The sequence below is a fragment of the Lissotriton helveticus genome, chromosome 12 (genome assembly GCF_964261635.1).
Source record: "Lissotriton helveticus chromosome 12, aLisHel1.1, whole genome shotgun sequence".
Taxonomy (NCBI): domain Eukaryota; kingdom Metazoa; phylum Chordata; class Amphibia; order Caudata; family Salamandridae; genus Lissotriton; species Lissotriton helveticus.
In genome coordinates, this window is record NC_136073.1 from 228599748 (window position 1) to 228624080 (window position 24333).

The window sequence follows — 24333 nt, forward strand, 5'->3', positions numbered from 1 at the left end:
AAAGGGACAATTTAACATAATGGTAACTGCAAATATTTTGTAAAACTCAGACCTGAACCATTTGGAGCTGGTGTAGACTTGTTAGGTTATACTGTGATTGTGTTTATTTAACTTTTTTTTGTAACATATCTTTAATGCATTTTTTAATAAAAACACAAATAATCATGGCAAGTTATCAAGTACCATTTATCAGGGTGGTACGAGGCAGGCTAGTATTTCAGTTACATCATCACAGAGATGTGCAGGTCAGCAGACAACACATGTCGCAGACATATACTTCAAGTCCACATTGTCAGTGACACACACAGGTGGCACGGGGGATCGTGGCTCCGTAACCCGCACAACTCTTGGAAATCTCTTCACATCACAGACCGTCGTCTAACATCGGCCCCTTATGCCAGGAATATAATCCTAATGTAGGCCACGGGCCTACAGCAGTTGATCATCCGACTTGTTCTACAATTTCTCAATAAAACAATCCCATTTATCGCATCTCCCTGCCGCCCCCCTCATTTGTTGCCATATGTTGGACCAGACAGTTACCTCCGCCTTGTCCCACTTCAGCAGGTTTGTTTCCATTTTTACAGTGGGGGCATCGCCATGGGGTTCCATGCCATGGCAATACTCTTGGCCAACCCCAGGTCCAGGTCCAGGTTCACAAAACCATTACTATGTTTACGCTTTATTGATGTTGGGGGCACTCCTAAGTAAGAACTGCAAAGGGTCAAGGAGAAGGCACCTGCTAATCAATTCCCTCACATAGCGCAACACTTCCTCCCAGTAATTAGTAATTACAGGGACCAGCTACAGCATATGTAGGAAGTCCGCTTCCAGAACAGCACATCAGGGGCAGGTAGAGAACGCCCGCGGGTACATGTGCCCCACCCTGTTAGTTGTCCGCTAAGTGTGGTGTATTATATTAAACTACGTGTATCGCAGCTTGGCATTCATTGACACCTGTTTTACAGACTTCCGGCATTGACTCCAGGTACTCTGCGGCAATTCATGGCCCAGTCTGGCGACTCACCAATTCTTCAACTGTTCCCCCAGGCTCTGCAGCTAGCTCTGTAGTGCACCGTAATGTGGGTGACTGCTTTACGTTGGTGGCCATGAATGAGCAACACTGATAGACCCCGGGGCCGGCTCTGGCCCCTCCAGTGGATGGCCCCTCCAGTGGATCCCCCCTACACACCTGTCTCCCAAGGGTGTACAGTGGCCCAAACACCAGAAATTATCTTGGGCTCAGTCTGCATGTTTCACACACATTATCAAATGTGCTCCATTGACCTTTCTTGGCCAAATCGCCCCAGCATGTCACCCTACCCTCCATCCAGTGCTCCGCCAGGTGCTGGAGTTTCAATTGCCTGGTCTGTGGATGGTCCAGATAGGTAGATCCAGCGAATATGGTGGTTGTCCCCCCACCCCTTAAAAGGATACATTTTATCCAGCATTTCTTGTCCACTTAATGTACGGTCTGTCTTGGTAGCCATTAATAGTCCAGGAGACCACCTCCTCCCAGTTCCCCCTACACATCTTACCCTCCTGCCACTCAGTCAGTGCGCAACCCATTGTAATTGGATTGAAGCATAATAGAGTTGACCGTTAGAACCTCCTAGTCCCCATCATCTAGTGGAGCATACAACTTCGACAGTGCCACTCTTCGTCTACCATTCCCCCAGATGAATGATATTAGTAGGGAGTTCAGGTCCCAAAAGAAGGTGCTGGGCAATACCACTGGTAGGGCAGGGAAAAGGTATAAGAGCCAGGTCGAGAGCAGCATTTTAGAGATTGCAATTCTCTCAATAGGTGACTGCGGTAGCTGGGTCCAGAACGGCAGTGAGTGCCATGCCTTCCCAATGACCCTCCCGAAATTGCCATCTATTAAGTCTCGGTCATTATGGTACATTGCAACACGCAGGTACTCAATGTGTCTGGGCTCCATTGAAGAGGACAGGTGGGGGTGCACTGTTCCAGCTGGGAACTTCAGCAAGGGGAACATGCATGATTTGTCCGAATTCACTTTGAGACCTGACATGGCCCCCAAACTCATCTAGGCGCTCAACCAACAGTGGTATATTAGTGCTGTCAGCCCATAAATAGATCAATGCATCATCTCCGTAGAAAGAAACTTGTTTGGTACCCTATGACAATTCCCCACTCTAGGCACTTGGAGCGCAAGAGGCCCACTAGGGGTTCCATGGCTAGAGCAAATATTACAGGAGAGAGCGGATAGCCCTGCCATGCAGCCCTGTGAATAGCTACGGGGTCCAAGATCTCCAAGCCCGTACGCACCTTGACCAGCGGGTCCTTGTACAGTAGCGAGACCCACCTTTGGAATTCCTCCCCTACTCCCAATCTGTAGGGCCAGCTCATCTTATTGAATGCTTTTTCAATGTCAAGCAATGCTACCCAACACTGACTGGAACCACACTTGACACAGTCCATAATGCGGTACAGCAGACAAAGGTCAAGGAATGTGCTACTGCCCAGAATAAACCCATCCTGGTCAGGGTGTATTATTGTGTGCACAACAGAAGGCAGCCTGAACACCAGTACATTTCCTTATAACCTGTAGGAACCCACAGCGAGGGTTTTTTTCTCCTGTTTTAGGGGGAGTCAATATCATTGCCTCTCTCATGGACGATGGTAGGGTTCCACATTCCAGGGCCCGTTGGTACAGATGGAGAGTGCACTGGCCCAATTCCGCAGTGTTTGCTCCAAAGAATACCGCAGAAAGCCATCAATCCCCGGGATCCTACACTGTGCTAAATAGCTGCCCTGATCTCCTGAATCAACAACGGGCCCTCCAGCTCCAGCCTCTGGATCTTGGCAGGGGCCGGCATGTCCACCCCAGCCTGGTACTGCATTAGGTCATGCTGGGGGACCTCTGAGGGAGCTTCGTCCAATTTACCATAGAAAGAGTGGAAGACCGCATTAATACTTTGTTGCGTGTTCATTAGTGGCCCATCAGGGGCACGTATGGTAGCGATCAGAGTCCTTGCTGTCTTTGATTTCAGCAGCCATGTAGGAATAGTGCTCGCTTTGCGCCCGTTGCATGCTGACTTGCGATATATTCCTTGTAGTCCCAAGTGCTGAGCTGCTAGAATGTCTTGCTGTGCTCTTTTCACAACTCCCTCAGGGTGTGCACTCCTTCACCTATCTCGTTACGGAGTTCCAGGTCTCCGAGGTTGTTCTCCATGTGCATGAGTTCCCTGTGGAGCACTTTCTTAGCACCCACCGCCTCTGAGAGGCAGATCCCATGGAGTACTTCTTTAAACACATCCCATTCCACTGCGGGGGTAAAAGCTGTGCCGTCATTATCAACAAAATTCCGTTGTATGGCCAACCCTATCGAGTCACGAGGTGCGGGATCAAGGGGCACTGCCGTAGGCAGGCGCCGTGTCAGAATTCTTGCATCTGGCCTCCCCCAGTTCAAGGTAATCTACAGTGGGTTATGGTCTGACATGGTACTCTCCAGATATTCTGCCCCCTCCAGCCTGGTGTATGCACTCCCTCATCCATCTCTTCACAGAGTTACAGGTCTCTGAGGTTACTCTTCATGTGCACGAGTCCCTGTGGAGCACGTTCTTAGTGCCCACCACCTCCGAGAGACCAATCCCATGAAGGATACTTTAAACGCATCCCATTCCACCCTGGGGGCAGAAGCTGTGCCATCATTATCAACAAAATTCCGTTGTATGGCCAACCCTGTTAGGTCATGAGATACAGGATCATGGGGCACTGGTCTAGGCAGGCACCATGTCAGAATTCTTGGGTGCGGCCTCCCCAGTTCAAGGTAATCAACAGTGGATTATGATCTGACATGTTACTCACCAGATATTCTGCCCCCACGAGCCTGACTCGTGCCTCCGTGGACCCAAAGGCCAAATCAATTCTAGTGTGAACCAAGAACACTCCAGAATAATGTGGAAAATCCCTATCAATAGGAAGATGAGCCCACCACAACTCCTTGACTTTTACCTGTGCTGTCCACTGTTGTAGCATTCGAGTGTTGGCTGACACCTGCATACCAGAATTCGGGGTGAGACCTATCCAACTACAGGTCCTGAAAACTAGATATAGCTGCCGCACCAGATAGTCTGAACCTGTAGTATGGTAAAATGGGCTGGGGTCATTGACTTAAAGAAAGGGGAGCAGTTGGAGTTGGGTGCATACAGCTCCACTAATGCCAGAGGGGCCCCATCCAAATCACCCTCCAGTACCACATATCGACCCTCTGGGTCTATCCTGGTATGCCTTGCACACCAGATGCTACCCAAATCAATACCCCTCTAACATAGCCCGAGTAAGTGGTGCCATAAACATTGCCACCCACTAACTTCTGCAGCTCCCCAGCCACCAGGTGCATTTCCTGTAGACCTGTGTAGTGTGCATCTGCGTTTAACGTATGTGTATATTTTGTAACGCTTTGCATGCATGGCCATACCACGGACTTTCCACCTCAGTAAGAGAATCTTGTCATTCTACATTCCACAGCAGTGTCCTTTCTTCTAGCAAGTACCCAACCTATCTCCGCCAAGCCTCCAGTTTTGCATACCATTACTTGCTTCAGATCGTCAAACATACAATTATACACTAACCCCACAAACACCCACCCTCAGGCTAAGTAAATAAAAAAAACCTTAGCCAAACAAACTGCATGCAAAATGTGCAAATGAATCATTCCACTTGGATCATGGGGCGACGTGGCACTATGTAACATTAAAAATCCCATCCAGTATGTCACCGCCCTTTCCCCAGTCCTCCAGCAGTCCCCCAACTCTGGATGGTGGCATTGAAAAAAGAAGGCCCCCAGTACAAGAGACTACATCTGGAAACACGCCGAAACCTCCTGACATGTTGCTGGGCTCACCAATTACATCAGGTTGTCTAATCGGTCGTCATGGAGGTGATGTCGAGGCCCACCCTCAGGGACTCCTCCAGTTTGTCAATGGAATCCCGATTCTGGGTCACTGCTGTCCCCACCTCAGTGTCTCGATCCTCGGACTCTGCTGGGTGCCCTCTTTCCATCTCATCTCTTTCTATCTAAGTGGCGACTGGCTCAATCATGCGCTGCCTGTACCTGAAATGGTTTGTGATGGGTCCTTCAGTTGAGACAACAATGAGTTCTCGCAGGGCACCATCCTCAACTGTTGCCCGGTGCCTATGTCAACAGCGCCACTCCCCTAAACTCCAGCCAGTCCCATGCCTCCTGCAGTGTCTGAAAGAGAGATTTTTTACCATCCTGTATACAAAGGCTTGCTGGGAATGACAAGGCATACTTGGTGATCAGTTATCGCAGCTGGCATTTAATCTCCTTGCACAATTCCCATTTCCGTTGCACATCTGGAGTAAAGACGGGGAACACTGTCTGTTCTCAACTTTCCTTGGAACCCTTAATATGTGCTATATGCATGCTATTGCTCCTGTTTTTGTAGTTCAGCATGCACGCCACCACTGGTCGGGCAGGGCACCTAGTGGAGGTCGTAGCCCATTGACCCTGTGGGCTCTCTCCACTGAAAAGAAGGTGGACATCTTCCCGCCCAGGACTGTTGGCTCCAACCAGTGTTACAAATACAGTTCCAAACTGGGGCCCTCCACCTGTTCGGGAAGACCCACCACCCAGATGTTTTTTATGTCGGGTATGTTTCTCCACGTCTTCAGCTTTCAATTGTAGCTGGTAGACCTCGTCCATCAAAGTTGTGATCTGGGTCTGAGCCTCCACTACAGAGGGGCAGATCATTGCCAGCACCGACTCCATTCTGTCCATGTGATCCTGAGTTTCCATTGGTCATCCCGAAGGATACTCGCCCCTATCACCAGTTTCTCTATCTTGGGACCCAGGGACGATTTAAGGTCCAGTACGGTCTGCAGTAACTCACAAAATGTATCAGAATGTTCTTGTAACCTTCTCTTTATGGCGCGGTGGGTAGAGGCATGGCCAGCCTTGGGTCCCTCCTCCCTGACTGCCAGAGTTTGGCTTCACTATCATCTTCCAGTGGGGGCTCCTCTAGAATCCCCTGAACCCCAGGCAATTCACTCCTCAGCACCAAAGTTTCAAGACCCCAGGCCCGCCTGCCACTAGGAATGCTGGGAACCCCACCCACTCCGTCTACAGTGGCATGGGGGCAAATGTGCAGCCACTTCCTTGGGCCCCCAGTCATGCCTGTTTCTCACGAGGGGGGGATTCATGGACACAGCCCTTTTCCGGGTGGGGGGCGGCAACCAGATTAGAGCCTCTCCTCCAGGCTGGAGCAGTCACAGTTGCCTGCAGGTCGCACCGGGGCCCCAGGCGCAGTCCATATCATACTGTACAGTCCCATGGCACAGCCATATGCTTATTTCAATTAAGATTTCCCAGCAAACACTTGCGGCTAGCTGCAATGCCTTCACCACCCCCGCAGTGCCTCAGTGGGCCCAACATTTCACTGCTCCTATGATTGGGAATTGCTGCCAGTAACCACAGGATCCAAAGGAAATCCGCAGTGTCAGCCTCAGCCCGCCTCACCACACTGGGCCCCTGTGGCTGGGATCAGCACAGCCACCATATTGGAGCTCTCCGGGCCGGCAAGCCCCTCCAGCTCTAGCCGCACACTCATCCCTGCATTGCCCTCTATAGACTGCTGCCATTTTGAAGGGGGAGAAACAGGATGACGCTGGGTTTTTACTGAGGTTGGGCAAAGAGCTCTGTGCTAACTTTCTGCACCCGGCGCCATCTTGGCCATACCATGATATTAGAGCACTCCAGTAAGTCCTTTAAAAGGCAACAATTTGGTACGGTAGCTAGGTGCATTATATTCTCCATTGTAAAACTATGTTTGTGACTTGCAGGTCATAGGTAAGAATCCTGGCTAGTGTGCCTTACTTATTTATATCTTCGAGGAGAAGAGCTATAGTATTTTTGGTTAAAGTACTTCTGTTATAACTCTCTGGCCCTCATTACGAGAGAGGCGAAAGTCATATAGAGATTCCCATCATCTGAAATTACCATCACCGGAAGGTATCTTCAATATGGATTTCCGCCTATTACAAGTTTGAAACTATAAAATCGGACATACTTGTGTGGACGCGGAATTATGATGCGGAATTCTACATAGTGTCCCCTATTCTGAAGGGTTTAATGCTTTCATTTACCACCCGCTGTGAATAGGTGGTGGATGGGAACAGTGGCTTTTCTGTGTGGTAGGGGTGGAGGAAGGTGGACTGGGAGAGTAGGGGAGGGAAAGAGAAGAATAGACTCCGAGGTTGCGCATTGCATACTACCCTCTTGCCGGAGAACAATATTGACGGGGACCGGGGGATGAAACTTGGTTTCTATTCACCAAAATACTCATTCAATTTTACTGGCTGAAATTTCTAGCCAGTAAATTCAGGCTTAGTGTTCCCGACCCTAGAATAATGGGTGTGGCCAACACTTGGCCATTCTTGATCAGGCAGAGCGGTACCCTACACAGGGATACTGCTCTGCTTGACGCATAATCAGGCTTTAAGATGAGGAAGCAAAGTAAGGAGAAAACAGCAGTAAGAAAAGTGGATAGCTATAAACAGCACTCCCAATACATGCAACACCAGCTACATTAAACAAACGCAGGAAATGGTGCATGGGGTCAACTGGACATGTTCTGTGCCATTTAACCACACCCAGCAACCCCGCCCAAGAGCCAATCTATGGAGATACAAACTGGTTTGGCACAGAGCTTTCAATCGATTAATTTTAAGTTGTTCCCCCAAAAAGTTATTGTGAGGAGAAAGGGCGATTCTTTCTCAATCCAAACGATTCATTCCATCCCGCCACTGGGAGGGCAAAGGGGGCTCATTGTAAATTATTTTATTGTTAGTGTTTTTAAGTCGCGGCTTTCCCATGACCCATAGGAAGGCTCTCTCTTAACTTTGCTAATCCTTCTCAAGTACCCTGAAGAGATTAACCCTTGCACAACGCACTTTATCTAACTTTTGGTCTTTCATCCTCTCCCCGGTGTCATTTTGAACAGGGCACCTGGTTTTAGCAACTTTTAGCAATTTTACGAATGGATAGGTGGCTTTTTTATCTTCACAACTTATGTATTTGTGAAGCAGCTGCTATTGATTTACTTGTTTGATTGTAAGTTGTTATGGTTTTTATTAACTAATACAATACATTTTATTAAAAACCATACAATGCGACTGCACCATCCATTCACAAATTGCCCATCTTGGTCTTCATACTTACTACATTGGGACAACCCATACAGCCCAAAGCTGTAGGATAAACCACAACCCAGAAAATTCTTAGCACCGAGAGGCCTGCACCAATAGCAGACATACGCTATAATAATCTTAACCACATAAGATTGTGTGCAATAAAAACTCTTTTGTATTTAAAATGTTGTGATATCTCATTTTTTTCTGTTACTAAGAAAATAAACCTTGAGTTCAAGAACAGCAAAAAAGGGGAAAAGATACAGAAAATGGGGAGAAAGGGATTAAAATAGAAGAAAAAAACATTAAAATAGAAGAAAAAAACAAGGTATACATCTTTTTTTCTGTCAAGAAGCAAATGGAGTTCTGATTGGAGCTTGGTTATGAGGAGGAGTCTAAGCCATGGAAGAAGGTGGTCACGCCTTGGGTGGACACAGGTATGGTTCTGTGTTCTGCAATGGCCCCGTGTCAGGCTCCTGACTGCACCTCGCGCAGTGCAGTGTCTGCACTAGCATTCATGTAGAAGATAGCAGCCCTGCTTTGGTGCCTCAGTCCTAAACTGTCAGACCTCCAGTGACCCCCCCCCCATGTCACAGCCCTGTAGTGGGTTCCTTAAATGGACCTTTAGAAGTGGCACGTCACCACCCTGCGGCAGATATCTGACAACCAGTCGCTGCACCCATGAAAAGGACTACGGTCTGGTAAATTATAAGCAACTAATCAAAGTTTTATTTTTTTACTGTCTTTAATTGATTAACATGTTTGTTCAATTTCGACGTTACAATTGCAGAGAAAGAAACCCATATCACGCTTTATTAGAGATAATCTCTAAAAATATAGTCTCCAAAGACTAAAATTAGAAAATACAGATAATAGAAAACAAAGGCCAAAAAGCAAGAGTTTTCTCACCGACTACAATGAGGAAGAAACTTATCTACAAAAATGGCCCTATTTAATTCATCCAGGTCTAGGATCCAGGTGAAACACTGGAGCGCAGCTCAGATGATTCCAGATTGTAAATGGCCATTGCCCGGTCCTCGGTCCTAATGACCAGATCTGCATTGCTTGTGCGTTTCGTTTATTCCGTTCTGTAAAGGGCTTATGTTGCCACGAAGCTGCTGTGAAGTGTTAACGGTGGAGGTTTGGGGGTTATGGATGGTGCATAAAACACTTTGGACCATGAGATGTTTGCAGGTCCATGTCTGACAAGGGAGAAGTTGCTGCATCCTGGCTGTGCTTCTGATTGCAAGTCTTAGGACTATATGAAGTAACAGAAGTATAGAGAACGAGCAATGAAATAGAGAGCATGAACGATGAACATTAGCAAGGACCTAGAGAGGATGCGCATTGACCAGGAGTGGATGCGCAGTTACTTGGAGAGGATGAACAGTGACTTGGAGAGGGATGCGCAGTGACTTGGAGAGGGATGCGCAGTGACTTGGAGAGGGATGCGCAGTGACTTGGAGAGGGATGCGCAGTGACCTGGAGAGGGATGCGCAGTGACCTGGAGAGGGATGCGCAGTGACTTGGAGAGGGATGCGCAGTGACTTGGAGAGGGATGCGCAGTGACTTGGAGAGGGATGCGCAGAGACTTGGAGAGGGATGCGCAGAGACTTGGAGAGGGATGCGCAGTGACTTGGAGAGGGATGCGCAGTGACTTGGAGAGGGATGCGCAGTGACTTGGAGAGGGATGTGCAGTGACTTGGAGAGGGATGTGCAGTGACTTGGAGAGGGATGCGCAGTGACTTGGAGAGGGATGCGCAGTGACTTGGAGAGGGATGCGCAGTGACTTGGAGAGGGATGCGCAGTGACTTGGAGAGGGATGCGCAGTGACTTGGAGAGGGATGCGCAGTGACTTGGAGAGGGATGCGCAGTGACCTGGAGAGGGATGCGCAGTGACTTGGAGAGGGATGCGCAGTGACTTGGAGAGGGATGCGCAGTGACCTGGAGAGGGATGCGCAGTGACCTGGAGAGGGATGCGCAGTGACCTGGAGGGGGATGCGCAGTGACCTGGAGAGGGATGCGCAGTGACCTGGAGAGGGATGCGCAGTGACTTGGAGAGGGATGCGCAGTCACTTGGAGAGGGATGCGCAGTGACTTGGAGAGGGATGCGCAGTGACTTGGAGAGGGATGCGCAGTGACTTGGAGAGGATGTGCAGTGACTTGGAGAGGGATGCGCAGTGACTTGGAGAGGGATGCGCAGTGACTTGGAGAGGGATGCGCAGTGACCTGGAGAGGGATGCGCAGTGACTTGGAGAGGGATGCGCAGTGACTTGGAGAGGGATGCGCAGTGACTTGGAGAGGGATGCGCAGTGACCTGGAGAGGGATGCGCAGTGACCTGGAGAGGGATGCGCAGTGACCTGGAGAGGGATGCGCAGTGACCTGGAGAGGGATGCGCAGTGACCTGGAGAGGGATGCGCAGTGACCTGGAGAGGGATGCGCAGTGACCTGGAGAGGGATGCGCAGTGACCTGGAGAGGGATGCGCAGTGACCTGGAGAGGGATGCGCAGTGACCTGGAGAGGGATGCGCAGTGACCTGGAGAGGGATGCGCAGTGACCTGGAGAGGGATGCGCAGTGACCTGGAGAGGGATGCGCAGTGACCTGGAGAGGGATGCGCAGTGACCTGGAGAGGGATGCGCAGTGACTTGGAGAGGGATGCGCAGTGACTTGGAGAGGGATGCGCAGTGACCTGGAGAGGGATGCGCAGTGACCTGGAGAGGGATGCGCAGTGACCTGGAGAGGGATGCGCAGTGACCTGGAGAGGGATGCGCAGTGACCTGGAGAGGGATGCGCAGTGACCTGGAGAGGGATGCGCAGTGACCTGGAGAGGGATGCGCAGTGACCTGGAGAGGGATGCGCAGTGACCTGGAGAGGGATGCGCAGTGACCTGGAGAGGGATGCGCAGTGACCTGGAGAGGGATGCGCAGTGACCTGGAGAGGGATGCGCAGTGACCTGGAGAGGGATGCGCAGTGACCTGGAGAGGGATGCGCAGTGACCTGGAGAGGGATGCGCAGTGACTTGGAGAGGGATGCGCAGTGACTTGGAGAGGGATGCGCAGTGACTTGGAGAGGGATGCGCAGTGACTTGGAGAGGGATGCGCAGTGACTTGGAGAGGGATGCGCAGTGACTTGGAGAGGGATGCGCAGTGACTTGGAGAGGGATGCGCAGTGACTTGGAGAGGGATGTGCAGTGACTTGGAGAGACAACAACAGACCTATAGCTGGAGCATCTTATTAATGGTTGTATCACCAATGAAGGGAGCCTGGTTCTTGACCTGGAAAACATGAACCATAATCTGAGGAGCATGAACAAAGGTCAGGAGAGACAAAACGATCAATCTCAGAGCATGAGCCATGACCTGGGAGCAGAAGCAACATATCAAGAACATGCACCATGTCCTGGAGAGCATTAGCAGTGATGCAAGACCATGGTGGGTGACCTGGAGTGTAAGAACCCTTACCTAGACATCCTATCCAGTGATCTGGAAACTCTTTTTAAAAAAAATCCTGATGGAAGATCAAGGCAATCCTAAATGGCAGAATAGGCCCTTTGGCATGTGTATGCCAAGGGGCATCTTTGCAGATGGTACAGGTGCAGACTGCCAGCTGAGTCTTATAAGAACAGCCTCATTGGGGAGCGAAGGAGCTCTAGCCACTGGTGCAGCAGCTGAAGGAGTAAAGCAGGGGAGGGTTAACTTTATCAGCCACCGCAGAGCTGTGCAGGCGTGAAGCAAGGAATTAGCCTAACGATGTTTCATTTACAAGGCGAGCGGGCGATTTGCTCGCCCACGATTGTTTCGGAATATTATCAGCCCCCGTTCTTAATTGTGCTGGAACTGAAATTAGCAGAATTAGAAAAATTGCCTTCCCCTCTCCGGCTGCCTTGTTATCCACGCTCATTGTTGGGGATGATGTATAGATGATGGGCGTCTTTGTTCTCCCCGCGTAAATATCCACGCCTGGAGTCACGCGCAGCCGCTGAGGTCGGACAACATTGTTCCTGGAGATTTCTTTTTTTGTTAATATTTTTTGTGTTTTTTTTTCTTTTTATAATAATCTTCCCCTCTGTTTTGCTCGCCTGCCTCCACTTTGCATATTTAGATGCAGAGCGGAGTAGTCACGTGGCTGCAGCTGTAGAAGGGGGTTGAAAGGGGAGGTTGCGCGTTCTGTGGGATGCTCGTGCTTGCAGGTGGAGGGGCATGAGTTGGCAGGGACATGCCTCTGACCTTGCAGTATAAGAGGGAGGCTTGTATCTTCGTCTCTGGCAATCCTTCCTTCTAAATTTAAAAGAACATTGAAGGTCTTATTGGTAAACTGCCTACCAGGAAAATGGGGACATATCTGAGTCTGGCAACTTGGCAGCAATGTCGCCTGGACTATGGCAGACTCAAGGGAATGACTGAGCTTTGCCCTGTCAGAGGGACTTTCTGAGGTCCCTCTAGCCCACTCCACCTCTAAGCCACCTGGATTTTCTTTATTCAGTGGGTAATTTGTAAAAAAAAATTAGTGCCGGGGCTCTCTTCAGGAGGCAGCTTGCACCAGCCTATTTCTCCTGCTAGCACTGCCTAAAACAGAACTAACTACTAACCATGAAAGTGTGGATGGGGGTATGGCGTAAAGGCCAGAGCCGCCGACTTTGGAGCTGGAGAACCAGGTTTGAGTCTCTGCGTCGGCTCAACATCCTGTGATTCTGGGTAAATCACTTAATCTTCCCGTGCCTACCATAGTCACTGGTGCTCATTAAAAGCTCTGGTGTTGATTAAGTGCCGGAGCTGAACACCTGAAACCGCAGACTCAAATTAAGGATTGAATTTGCTTTACCTTGCAGTAGCACACACTGCAGTTTGCATGCACGACTAGCCCGTCTGGCTCTGAAGAGCCAACATAGGTTACGGCAGATAAAGAATCTGGCTTGTGGCTGGTTCCCTGGCACCGAGGTCTTATAAATCTAAAGGTGCAAAGAAAAGCTGTTCTCTGCTACGGCACTGAATCCACATGCAGCATTCGCTTATTCTACTGTGTTATAGTTTTGGTAGACGTGAGTCCCTTGCTCACTTTGCCACTGGATTCAAGCAAGCCGGGCTGAAGACGGCTGTAATGCCAGAAACCGGTCCTCGGAAGCTTGTTTCCGGTCCAGGGAAGGCATGGCTTGGCTCTGAACTGGGGTGGCAGAGTGGGCTAAAGAACGGTGATGGATTAAACCCAGATCAGTTGACTGGGGGTGAGTGCTTGTATTGTCAACGCTCCGTCCATCACCACCTTTGGTTTAGCATAGTTTTGGTATAGTCACTTTAAGTCAACAGGGATGCTTAAACGCTAGAAACGACAAACAGATTTTTGTATTGAGGGATTGTTGTGTTGCAGAGATTTGTATAGCATGATTTGACGGCTTTGCAGTGCCATCTGAGTTCCATGTAGCTTCCCACTGGTGTGGGCTGGGAATATGAAGGCAGAATATTGACTGGTCACAATACCGTGACCAGAATATTGAAGGACAAAATGTCGAAAGGTAAGTTCATATACATTTTCTGTACATAACTCTACACATACATACCTACCTTGGTGGTATGGATATATTCATGTGTAGTAAAGAATAGCAAATCCATACTTACTCTGTGCACTTACCTTTTTTGATATTTTATACCTCGTTATTCTGGTCACGATACTGTCACCCGCGACATTTTGGCTTCGATTTTCCCTACCACAATCCTTCACACCCTTGTTCCGAGCAGTCCACTAAAGACTGGAATCTGACATCTTGTTTCTGTCGGATCATCATTCATGTGGGTGTGGCTACCGTGCTGCTGTCATTCATACCTGGTGTTTGTAGCCAGAGGCCTTTACCAATTAATTTACAATATCTGAGAGGATTGTTATGTGCACTGCTGGGCGTGAAATATTGCGGTAATTGTAGTTGTATTTATAAAGCGCTTACTACCCTTGATTAGCAATTGAAGTGCTTTATGTCGGGCAGCATACTGCTCAGGAACAAATGTTAGCGGATAGTCCAGTGTTATTGGTTATTGCTCGGTACTAGATTTAGTCTTGTGTGCCGAAGCAAACCATTCCATGCATTCACTTCGGTTTCTTTGTTGTAGATGAAAGTAACAGAAGTTATGTGTGATCATTAGTGGAAAGAGGGGGCATGTGAGAACATGTGTTAGTTTGTGTTAGGTTGCAATTGACAATATTTTGTATTAATGCTCCACCTTATCCTTTTAACTAGGCTAGTTATGGGGTCTTAGGTGGGTGTACATTTTGTGACAAAAACATATAACAGCTTCCTTTTCTTGTTTCAAGGCTCCCTCGGTGACATGGAGGATGGAGAAGAGAGAGGTCCTGAGGACAACAGCCAGTTGGAGAGAGACGGAACATGCTCTGAAGTGGACGGATCCGCAGAAGAGGAGAGCACCTCCCCTTCCAGCAGTGAGGGTACCCAACATTATATTATGATCTTTCCCTTCTGTCATATCCACTTGCTACCTTTTGTTCTCTTGCTTTTGCTCTCCTAAACCATCCTCTTCATTTTGCCCTCCGCTGTATGGCTTCAGCTTTCCCTAATTTTTTCTTCCTCTCTCCGCTATTCCTGTCGTTCTCACTCTCTTTACTTGTTTTCTCGCTCTGTGCTTCTTCCTGTTCATTACACATCCTTCGCTCTTCCTCTTTCCCATCTTCCCTTTATGCACCCCACACTGCTCCATTGTTTCTCCCTGCTTTTTCTTCTTTCTTCTATTCCTGGCCTTGCCTCTTCTTATTACCTTGTCTTTTTTGTTTATCTTTCTGTTATTCTCATCTTCACTACGTCTCTTCTATTCTTTCTAAGTAGCTCTTTCTCTTTTCCTCACTTTTAATCCACCCGTTCCTCTATCCCTCCCTGTTCCTCACACTCATGCCACCCAACCTGTTTGTATCTTTCCTTGCTCTTTCTCTCTTATGCTCCTTGTCTCTTCTGCTTTCCTTTTTCCTTTCCTTTGTTGTTTGCCTCCCAACCTATCGGTCTCTTCTATACCGTTTATCTCTCTGTATCCATCCTTTTTGTCTCATTATGTTCTTTTCTTCCTTCAATTCTTTTCTTGGGCTCTTAATGTTTTGAAGTTTCCCCCTTTTTTCTCTCTTTATACCCCTCTTCTCTAGTTTGTTGTCTCTTTTTTTCTCTGCCTAGATCTTTCCTTCTCATGTTTTATCATGCCCTCTTCTGCCTTTCTCATACTCTACTGTCTTCCTTCATAAGTATAGCTTTTCTGATGCCTTGTCTCCAGTGTCTCCTCCTATCATCATTTCCCACACTCGATCTGACAAGGCTCTTAGTCAGGTCGGCTTCTTACAAAACTAAAAAGGGATGTTTCGAAACCTATTTATTTATGTTTTCATTTGCTTACCATCTAGTTTTTGTGTTGCATGGTGAGTTTACTTTAGTTGTGTTAACTAATGCTCTTGGTTTTTCCACTTCTGTCCTATAAGACATTGTTGAGCAGGTTTTTAGGAAACATCTACTTTATGGTTTGTGAACCAATGGCAAAGAAAACTAGAATTAGGTAGGCCATGGTGATTAAACACAAAATTGCATAACCACCATGCATACAAGAAACCACATTAGTGAGATGCAGAAAGTTAAGAGATGCCCAAGGAATCTCAATGTGGGATGAATGTAAAACTTCAGGGTGTTTAATAGGTTCTAAGTCACAATATCAAGGTCCAGAATATCAACATAGACACATATTGACTCCACTATAACGACTACCAACATACTGTCAGCACACATATGGAAGCATGGCTTTACTTTTCTTAACTCCACATCTACTTAACTTTGATGAACTGTTGCTATCCAGTGGTAGCCAGTATTGTGAAGCCGATGCTGTGGAGTTCAAGCAAATCAAAATTGGTATAAATTACAGTAAATGGTACCACGGCAGTTATCGATTATACCACATGAGAAACTTGCCTGCAAAAAATACACATAGCATCACCCTACAATAGAGTTAGAAATGAGATGAGTTTGTAGTGATAGGAGAAATGCCTCTCCCAAACATAGGTTTAATCACCAAAAAGTTTTGAGGATCGCAAAATAAATAACTGTAGCCAAGAGGTAATCATGCTGGAATCTGAAGTTTCAAAGTTGATGTTAAGAGAAGCTCTACAATTTCTTGAAGCTTAAAGTCAGTCTATCTAAACGAAAAATCCCATCTAATGATTCCTCTCTTACCAAGACCATCCTTATTTTTCATAAATCTGGTCACCAATCCTCCAAGTTCTACCAGCTTTTAAAACCAAAGTCCTCAATCCTGTCCTCAAGAATACAAGCTAAATGGGACTCCCAAGAACCCGCTACGACAGAAACCTGGCACAAAGTATGGAAATCAGTAGTCTCATACAACATCTCCCCTCCCTTTCACAAACGAAATCTGTCTCTTACACAAGACCTTCTGGACGCCATGTTAGCCTTGGTCTGACCTAGGCTTTTTATGCATATATACACTAAGAAGAGGGCATAATTGCAAGAGACCTCTGGACTTGAAGACTTGAGTGCAGTGGTTTACCCGCTACAGGTTTAGGAAATCTGGAACAAGCCTGGGAGAGGTGGGCGTTCTTTTTCTGTGCAGACATTTGTTTCCTGCTTAATCGGGGAAAAAAGCTTGACTGGAAAAAGTTGGTCAAGAAGAACTGATAGTCTATTGCTGGCATACATACTGCTGGAGTCAGGCTAATTTCTGGAGACAGTCTGAATCTAATGGCTTTGAGAGTTAGTATTGTAAACTTTGGACTCCTTGTTTAATCTTCGCAAGATCTAACTTTTATGCTTGTAAAAAACAGGAAACCCAAGTATTGCAGGTGTCTATGCCAGATGCAGAAGTCGACCCTAAAAATTAAGGGGCAAGGCGGGAGTGTCCCTATTTAAATAAGAAGTCTTGCACCTGATTACGGTCTTGGCTTTTGGGGTCAGTAACTAGTGCTGTTCAGTGGCGGCTTCCCTGCAATGGCAGGGGAGCGTCGCCCCACTAGCTCAGAGCCAGCAACTGAAAAAAAATGATATTTTATTGTTTCATTTTTCAGCTGCTGGCTCAGCGAAGCATTTGCAGGGAAGGGCGGGACTGAGTAATGGGAGAGTTGTGGAGTGCATTTATAAGTGCGCATGTCAGTTTGGCTGCCGCCATAGGCCATCCAAACAGAAACGAGTAGATAGGTTTTTCCAACCGAGCTGTATTCCACAGCCGGGTGGAGAAACAGCACAGACTCCCAGTGCCTGAGCAAGTGTTGAACCAGTCCGCCCAGGCAAATCTCCCTGCTGCTCTCAGGTAGCATGCGAGCAGTGCGGGGATTGGGTGGGGAGTTTCTGATGGTGTCCCAGGGACTGCTAGGAGCAGGAAGCAGACTAGCACCAAAGTGCGAGGTGGGCAGTAGCATCAGGTACATTTAATTTTTTTTTTTTTTACATTTTTGTTTATTAATCCCCTCCCTGCAGCTGCCCCACCACTTTTTATTGCCAGTAGCAGAGACTTGTGTGGTGATATAATTTTCTAGAAGATCCTCACAAACCTTGGCCATGAAGACATTTATTAATGTTTTCTGGTTTTGCTGCAGAAAACTTAGAACAATGAGCTGATCTTCAGTGTGGTACTTATCCTACAGTGAGGCTGGAAGTCCGAAAGTTTTGACAGTCCGACTGTCCATGGGCAGGAGACTGGCAGCTATATTTGACAGATTGCGAAGGACAGTTACCAGGGGGCAATAGGAACAATGGTGCTGCTATTTGGCAGAGGCAAGTGGGCAACTAGCCAAGGGTGGATGGGAGCAAGCAGCTGCTAGTGGGCACAGTAAGACGGGCAGCTGCTGATGGTTAGAGGAAGACGGGCACATATTTCACAATAAAGAACAGGCAGAATCCACAATAGGTCTGTGGGAAGACGAAAAAAAGGTTAGTGACCGGTGGATGGACACGCATGGCTGCTCTTGGGCGTGCATTGATTGGTATCCGAGCCAAGACAGTTAGCGACATACACACGTATCCCCATGTAACCGATAATCCATTCCCATCATTAGAACATTGATCTTGAAAATTGATCCAGTGAAATATTTTAATCTTGTATTGTGCATTAAGTGGCTGACCCTTTAATCAAAATGTATCCCTGGGATTAAAAAGCCTTGCTCGTTCTCCAGCAGCCCTTCCGTCATATTAATCAAGCGATAACCCTGGCAATTAAGAATTTCCATAATTCCTGGGAGCATGTGAGCTTCAAGCCAGTGTTGAGGCTCATTTTCAGGAGACTAAACCTAGACTCGATTGGAGCTGTATGAGATCCTTGCTCGTCTTGTTTTCGGGTGGGATCCAGTGACTGGTGGTACTAATCGAGTTCACAACGCAGCAGCCATGCTTCTTCCGCCATTGTTAGAAGACTTTGCCCTCTTGCTTCGATAGGGAAGCAAGGCGTCCTTATCTGATCTGAGTTGCTGCTGGAAAGTGGGAACAGCGCCTGGGTAGCACCTGGTACCAGCCAGTTTGATAAAATTGATGAAGCGATAGCACACCCAACGCTAGCCGTGGCTCCCCAGCTGAATGGCAGCAGCCTTTTCCTACCGCTGTTTCTCTCTCTTTTGCTGGACGTGGATAAAAATCAATATGCCATCCACTTTGATTTATAACCAAAAATAATCAGACGTTTTCACCGCAGGGATGATTTATTCGATGTTAATCACACCACTATCGCCTCCATTAATAATCTGAAAATACGAATGACGTCACGCTGGGGCGTTATTTGTGGCGTTTATCGATTGTGTTGGGAATGGTTATCGGCCCTGGATGTAAAGGCAAACATGCACTTTGTGCTCCGATCTGCTGCACTGTCATATCCAGATAACCTTATCCACCCAATCTCCAACAGCCGTTAATGGAGAAAATAATGGTTATCAAGTTGCTATGAGTACACGACAAATAGAGCCCGCCTCTTGGACGATTGGACGTACAGCTGGAAGCAGGATCTTGCTGCAGAGTGGAGAGCTGAGGGTCAGCGGTTAGAAGGCAGAAATAGGGGTGCTTGAGTGGCTCAATCTTGGACCTGTTATGGCCATTGAATGTTAAGCCATTGATAATCTTCTGCCACCTTCAATCCTACCTGGGACCTTTTGTAAGTTTCCTTTAAATAGAGATTACTCTTATCTTACTTATAAACCTTGGAAGGAGTGGCCCATACACGATCCGGTCAACCACAGATTAGCTGGTTTGCATTCCAGATACTTTGTACGATTGGAAGCCAGTAGCTCCGTCCTAGTAGCCAAGTTGCCTTCTGTATTGTGATGCCTCCTGCCAGTCCTGGCTTTTTAGCTAACAACACATTGCACTCTGGGAGTTGTAGTTTTGTTTTTAATATTGTAAGTCTGGGCTCACCAATCCCAGCATGCTAAGTATTGTTGCCACAAAAGTCTGAACTTGCTGACGGTGTCCCACGGGACATTGGGCCTGTTAGCAGCTATGCTGTAGGGGTTGGTAGTTTGGGTGCTTTACGTTGGTCTGAGCCTCCCCAAGGAGCTGGCTTTTGGTGGAAATCTTTACGTTTCCTACAGTGTCCTCCCCTAGAGTAGGTTGGCATTTCGTAGGAAGGAATCAGAAAATCAGATGTCTAGTAAGTGCTTCCCTTTGCCCTCATTTTAGAATATGTTCAACACTTGGCTACACAGTCACTGCTGTGATCTTGTTCAAATTCTTGTACTCAACAATCTTTTGATCTTTGCCATGTATTCAAAAGTCCTAGCCTGTTTCTGAAAAAGGGCATTCCCCGCTCTAAGATTATTTGCACAGTCTAAAGAGCAGAAGGGAAGCAGTCATTTTATCACTAAAACATTCAGATGACAAGCACTTTCTAAACAAAAAAAGCCACGTAACAACAAACAGATGCTGTTGTTCCAGTGTAGTAAATGTAGCAACAACATACACTGGGCCAGAAGTTACATAGCAAAAGTCTATCTAAATGACCAATTGGTAAACCCATCAAGAAGAGAAAATTAATAGGAGAATGTAATAGGCCTTAGGGTCCTTTGTATTAATGATAACGTCTTGAAAGGCTGATAATGTTTTTGACTCTCTGTTTAGATGACAGTGAAGTGAAGGTGAGGCCTGTTGCTTCTAACTGGGGCCCTAGATTAATGACGGCACAGGTCTGCCCACTGCCTTTTTCTGGGGAACCCAGTTTAATGACATTGCAGGTCTGACCTGCTTTTATTATCTGGGATCCCCAGTTTTAATGACCTTAATATCTGTTCTGCAGCTATTGTCTGGTGCACTGATAATGGACTTAGTTGCAGTTTTTGGGTCTCCCAGCGCCTTTGTGGCTATGAGTTTTGTGTTGGACAAGAGTTACAACAGCAAAGGTTTCAAGTAATTTATCCACAAAGCAGTTCCCTGTTCCATTGTCCTATGCCTGTTTGTCTTGTTATTTATCCCTGTTTTTGTGGTATATTTATTCTTAGGGTTCTGTTGCACTATTGTTCTGCGTTGGAGCTGGTAGTACATTGATAGTCATATTTCGGCTCCGCCTTGCCTCTCTCTTGAGATTTTCAGCCTATTTAAGGTGCATTACTTTATATCTTCTTTTAAGTCTTACCTCACCAGGAACCCCCTTCCCACACAGTAATGTGGCATGTTCGCATTAGGATCATGTGCCGGTTGGTGACTCACTGCAAGGAAACGTAGGTTCACAATGACTGAAGGAATATAAGGTAGCACATTACCACTTAGAATGTGAGATTGCGCTAAGAGTACAAGCATGATATGGTTGCACAAGGAATGCATGGATAACATATAGTGTGATAATTGTGTGTTTAGGAACCACTGAGGGTTAGCCTGAGGTTTATGTCTGGTTTATAAGTATCCTGTTAAAACACTAGCACAGAAATGAATTTAACAGTCATTTTTTCCATTCTAGATTGATTCTATATCAAGGCCACTTTGTGTTCCTCCTTCATTTCCTTGTTTTTATTGAGGTGCACATTTTCATTCCATCACAGAGTGCCCTGAAGAAGGTGAGTGGTCTTTGATCACTAGCAGCGAAACATTCGTTAGCACCAGCACAAAAGCCTTGGGGACACCTTTTAAGAATTTAAACCTATACCAAGTCTTCAGTAATTGTACTTGGTGAAAAAAAAAACAAGCATTTGCAATGTAATAGGTCTTGCATTTGCAAGAGTTTGAGCTATTAGCATTATCATTTACAATGCTGTAGCTCAAACTCTTGTAAATGCGAGACCTATTGCATTGCAAATGCTCGTGTAGTAAACCCATTGTGGTACTAGCGCTTTAGCTTAATACATCTTAAGCTGAAGTGCTGGTGCCGCAATAGCTTACAATTTAAAGAAATGGACACCCACGCTTTAGCTTAAGATGTTTAAAGCTCTAAAGCACGGGTGCCTCCATTGCTACAAAAGTAAACGAATTGAAAACAAAAAAGCGGCAGCATGCTTTTTTCCCCATATTTATTTACTTTTTTTACAATGGCTGCACCTGCGCTTTAGCTTTAAACATCTTAAGCTAAAATGCAATCTATTTCTTTACTTTTGTAGCAATTGCAGCACCCGCACTTTAGCTGTAAGATCTTTAAAGCTAAAGAGTGGTCCCGCCACTGAAAAATAATAAAAAAAGAAATGCATGCGGCTGCGTTCGGCACCGCAAATATTAAAAGAAAGGCTCAGAATGCCGCACTACGAATATTTTTGATAAAAATGCATTGCTTTAGACTATTTAGGAAAAGAGTGCTCGGATGCTGTAATTAAAACCCACCAAGTAACAACACATGTAACAGGGGGTGTCCTTATGGGAGGTTATAAGACGGTACTAAAAAGGGACCACTAAGCCTATTGACCAATGAAAATTCAGCATTTACAGAGGACAGTGACAGGGGCCAATTGTAAATCTCAGCAGAAAGTGGGCGGAGTGTCATGTCCATATCATCAATACAGCATGTCTCAAAGAGACCGCGCAAGCACTCTACCCCAATGCACTCTACACTGCTCTACTATATACCCCTGTGCTCTTCTATAGTCCACTCTGCAGCACTGCACTCTCTGCAGCACTGCACTCTCTGCAGCACTGCACTCTCTGCGGCACTGCACTCTCTGCGGCACTGCACTCTCTGCGGCACTGCACTCTCTGCGGCACTGCACTCTCTACGGCACTGCACTCTCTACGGCACTGCACTCTCTACGGCACTGCACTCTCTACGGCACTGCACTCTCTACGGCACTGCACTCTCTACGGCACTGCACACTCTACGGCACTGCACACTCTACGGCACTGCACACTCTACGGCACTGCACACTCTACGGCACTGCACACTCTACGCCACTGCACACTCTACGCCACTGCACTCTACGCCACTGCACTCTGCAAGACTGCACTCTACGGCACTCCACTCTGCAAGACTGCACTCAACCACTAAACTGTACTCTACTCTGCAGCACTGCACTCTACTCTACAGTACTCAACTATACGCCACTCTACTGCACTCTATGCCAATGCACTATACGCCTCTCTAAACTACTCTACACCACTACACTCTGTGCCACTGCACTCTATACCTTTGCATTCTATCCTGCACCACTTCTCTTTGCCCTGCACCACTTCACTCTACCCTGAAACAATCTACTCTACACCACTGAACTCAACACCTCTCTACTCTGCACCACTGAACTCAACACCTCTCTACTCTGCACCACTTTTTCGTGCCCCACTCTATGCCATTGCACACTATGCCACTGCAATCTATGCTGCGCGACTTCACTCTGCACCACTATAATCTCGTCTCTGCACTCTTCACCACTTTTCTCAAACCTATGTACTTTATGCCACTGCACTCTACACCAATCTATTCTGCGCCACTGTACTTTATGCCACTGCACTCTAGGCCACTCTGACACTCCACCACGCTTCACTCTATGACTTTCTACTCCATTAAACCCTACTCCGCTCTGACACTCTGTGCCACTCCACTCTATGCCTCTCTACGACACTACTCCACTCTACACCACTCCTTCCATGCCACTTTATGCCACTTTACTTCACTCTATTCTATGACGCACTACTCCGCTCTACTCCACTCCTCCACTGTATACCACTCCATGCCACTTCACTCTACAACACTCTACGCCACTCCACTATATGCCATTCCACTCTACTCCAGTCTATGCCACTCCACGACCATCTACTTCACGCTATGCTTCTCTACAACACTCTACTCAACACACACTGTCTCTCCACGAGACTCTTTGCCACTCCAATCTGACACTCTACTCTCTCCACAACATGCCACAACAGTCCATGCTACTCAACTGTACTCTACACCATTCCACGCTTCTCTATGCCACTCCATAACACTTTACTTCACAACACTCTATTTTATGACACTCCAATCTCCTTTACACCATTAACTTTTAGCCATGCTGAACAGCAGCTACGCTTGTGTACAACATGGCTAAAAATTACTGGCAAAGACAATTGCTCTTGCATAGGTGAGACCTATTGACTTTGCTTGTTTTTACTTGTTACGTCCTCACCACATTTTCTTATCACACAGGTGGCCAATATCCCACAATCATGCTGGACAGCCGGATAAGGTTATTCACGCTTTGATAGTGTTTTTTTCAGTTTGGTCCAGAGACCGCTTTAGCCTTCTCGCTAGCCTCATGTTTTAGTACAATTTATAATAAAAATAAATACATATACACATAGAGGGGCTTTCAGTCAGCTCTATTTAACAGTAGTGTTCAAGTGTCACTCACATTTTGCTGTCGCCCACCATTGACTACAGTATGGGGCAAACGTCGGCCAACGTCAGCCATTGTTCTCTCACACTGTGAGTGACAGCATTTGTCATGCCTCAAAAATGAGAAGTTGCTTGACAACAGCCTTAAGTTACAAAGCCGGCTTCTGTGCATTTACTATCACTGCATGATTTTGAGAAGAGTACTGCCCTTCTCCTTTTTAGTGTCACTCCAGTAGCAAATTTTATTGGGCGTAAGATGTGTTTCGATATCTGGTGTCCGAATGTGATTTCTACTCGATAAGAGTATGTAAACTTCTTGGTGCTACTGAGATGCAATGTCAAAGACTGTAGGAAGGGCAAATGTGCTCTGGCGATGATCCTCTTTGAGCAAGCTCCTTAATGGTGTG

The 24333-nt window shown here is 47.0% G+C and overlaps 1 protein-coding gene across 1 annotated transcript in view; it reads left to right on the forward strand.

Moving 5' to 3' along the window:
- Positions 1-24333, forward strand: part of ZFPM1 (zinc finger protein, FOG family member 1) — a 325114-nt gene that overhangs the window by 148815 nt on the left and 151966 nt on the right. The window contains exon 2 of the mRNA XM_078670312.1: positions 14481-14612. Within this exon, the coding sequence (XP_078526438.1) occupies positions 14481-14612 (132 nt within the window). The remainder of the gene's footprint in view (positions 1-14480; positions 14613-24333) is intronic.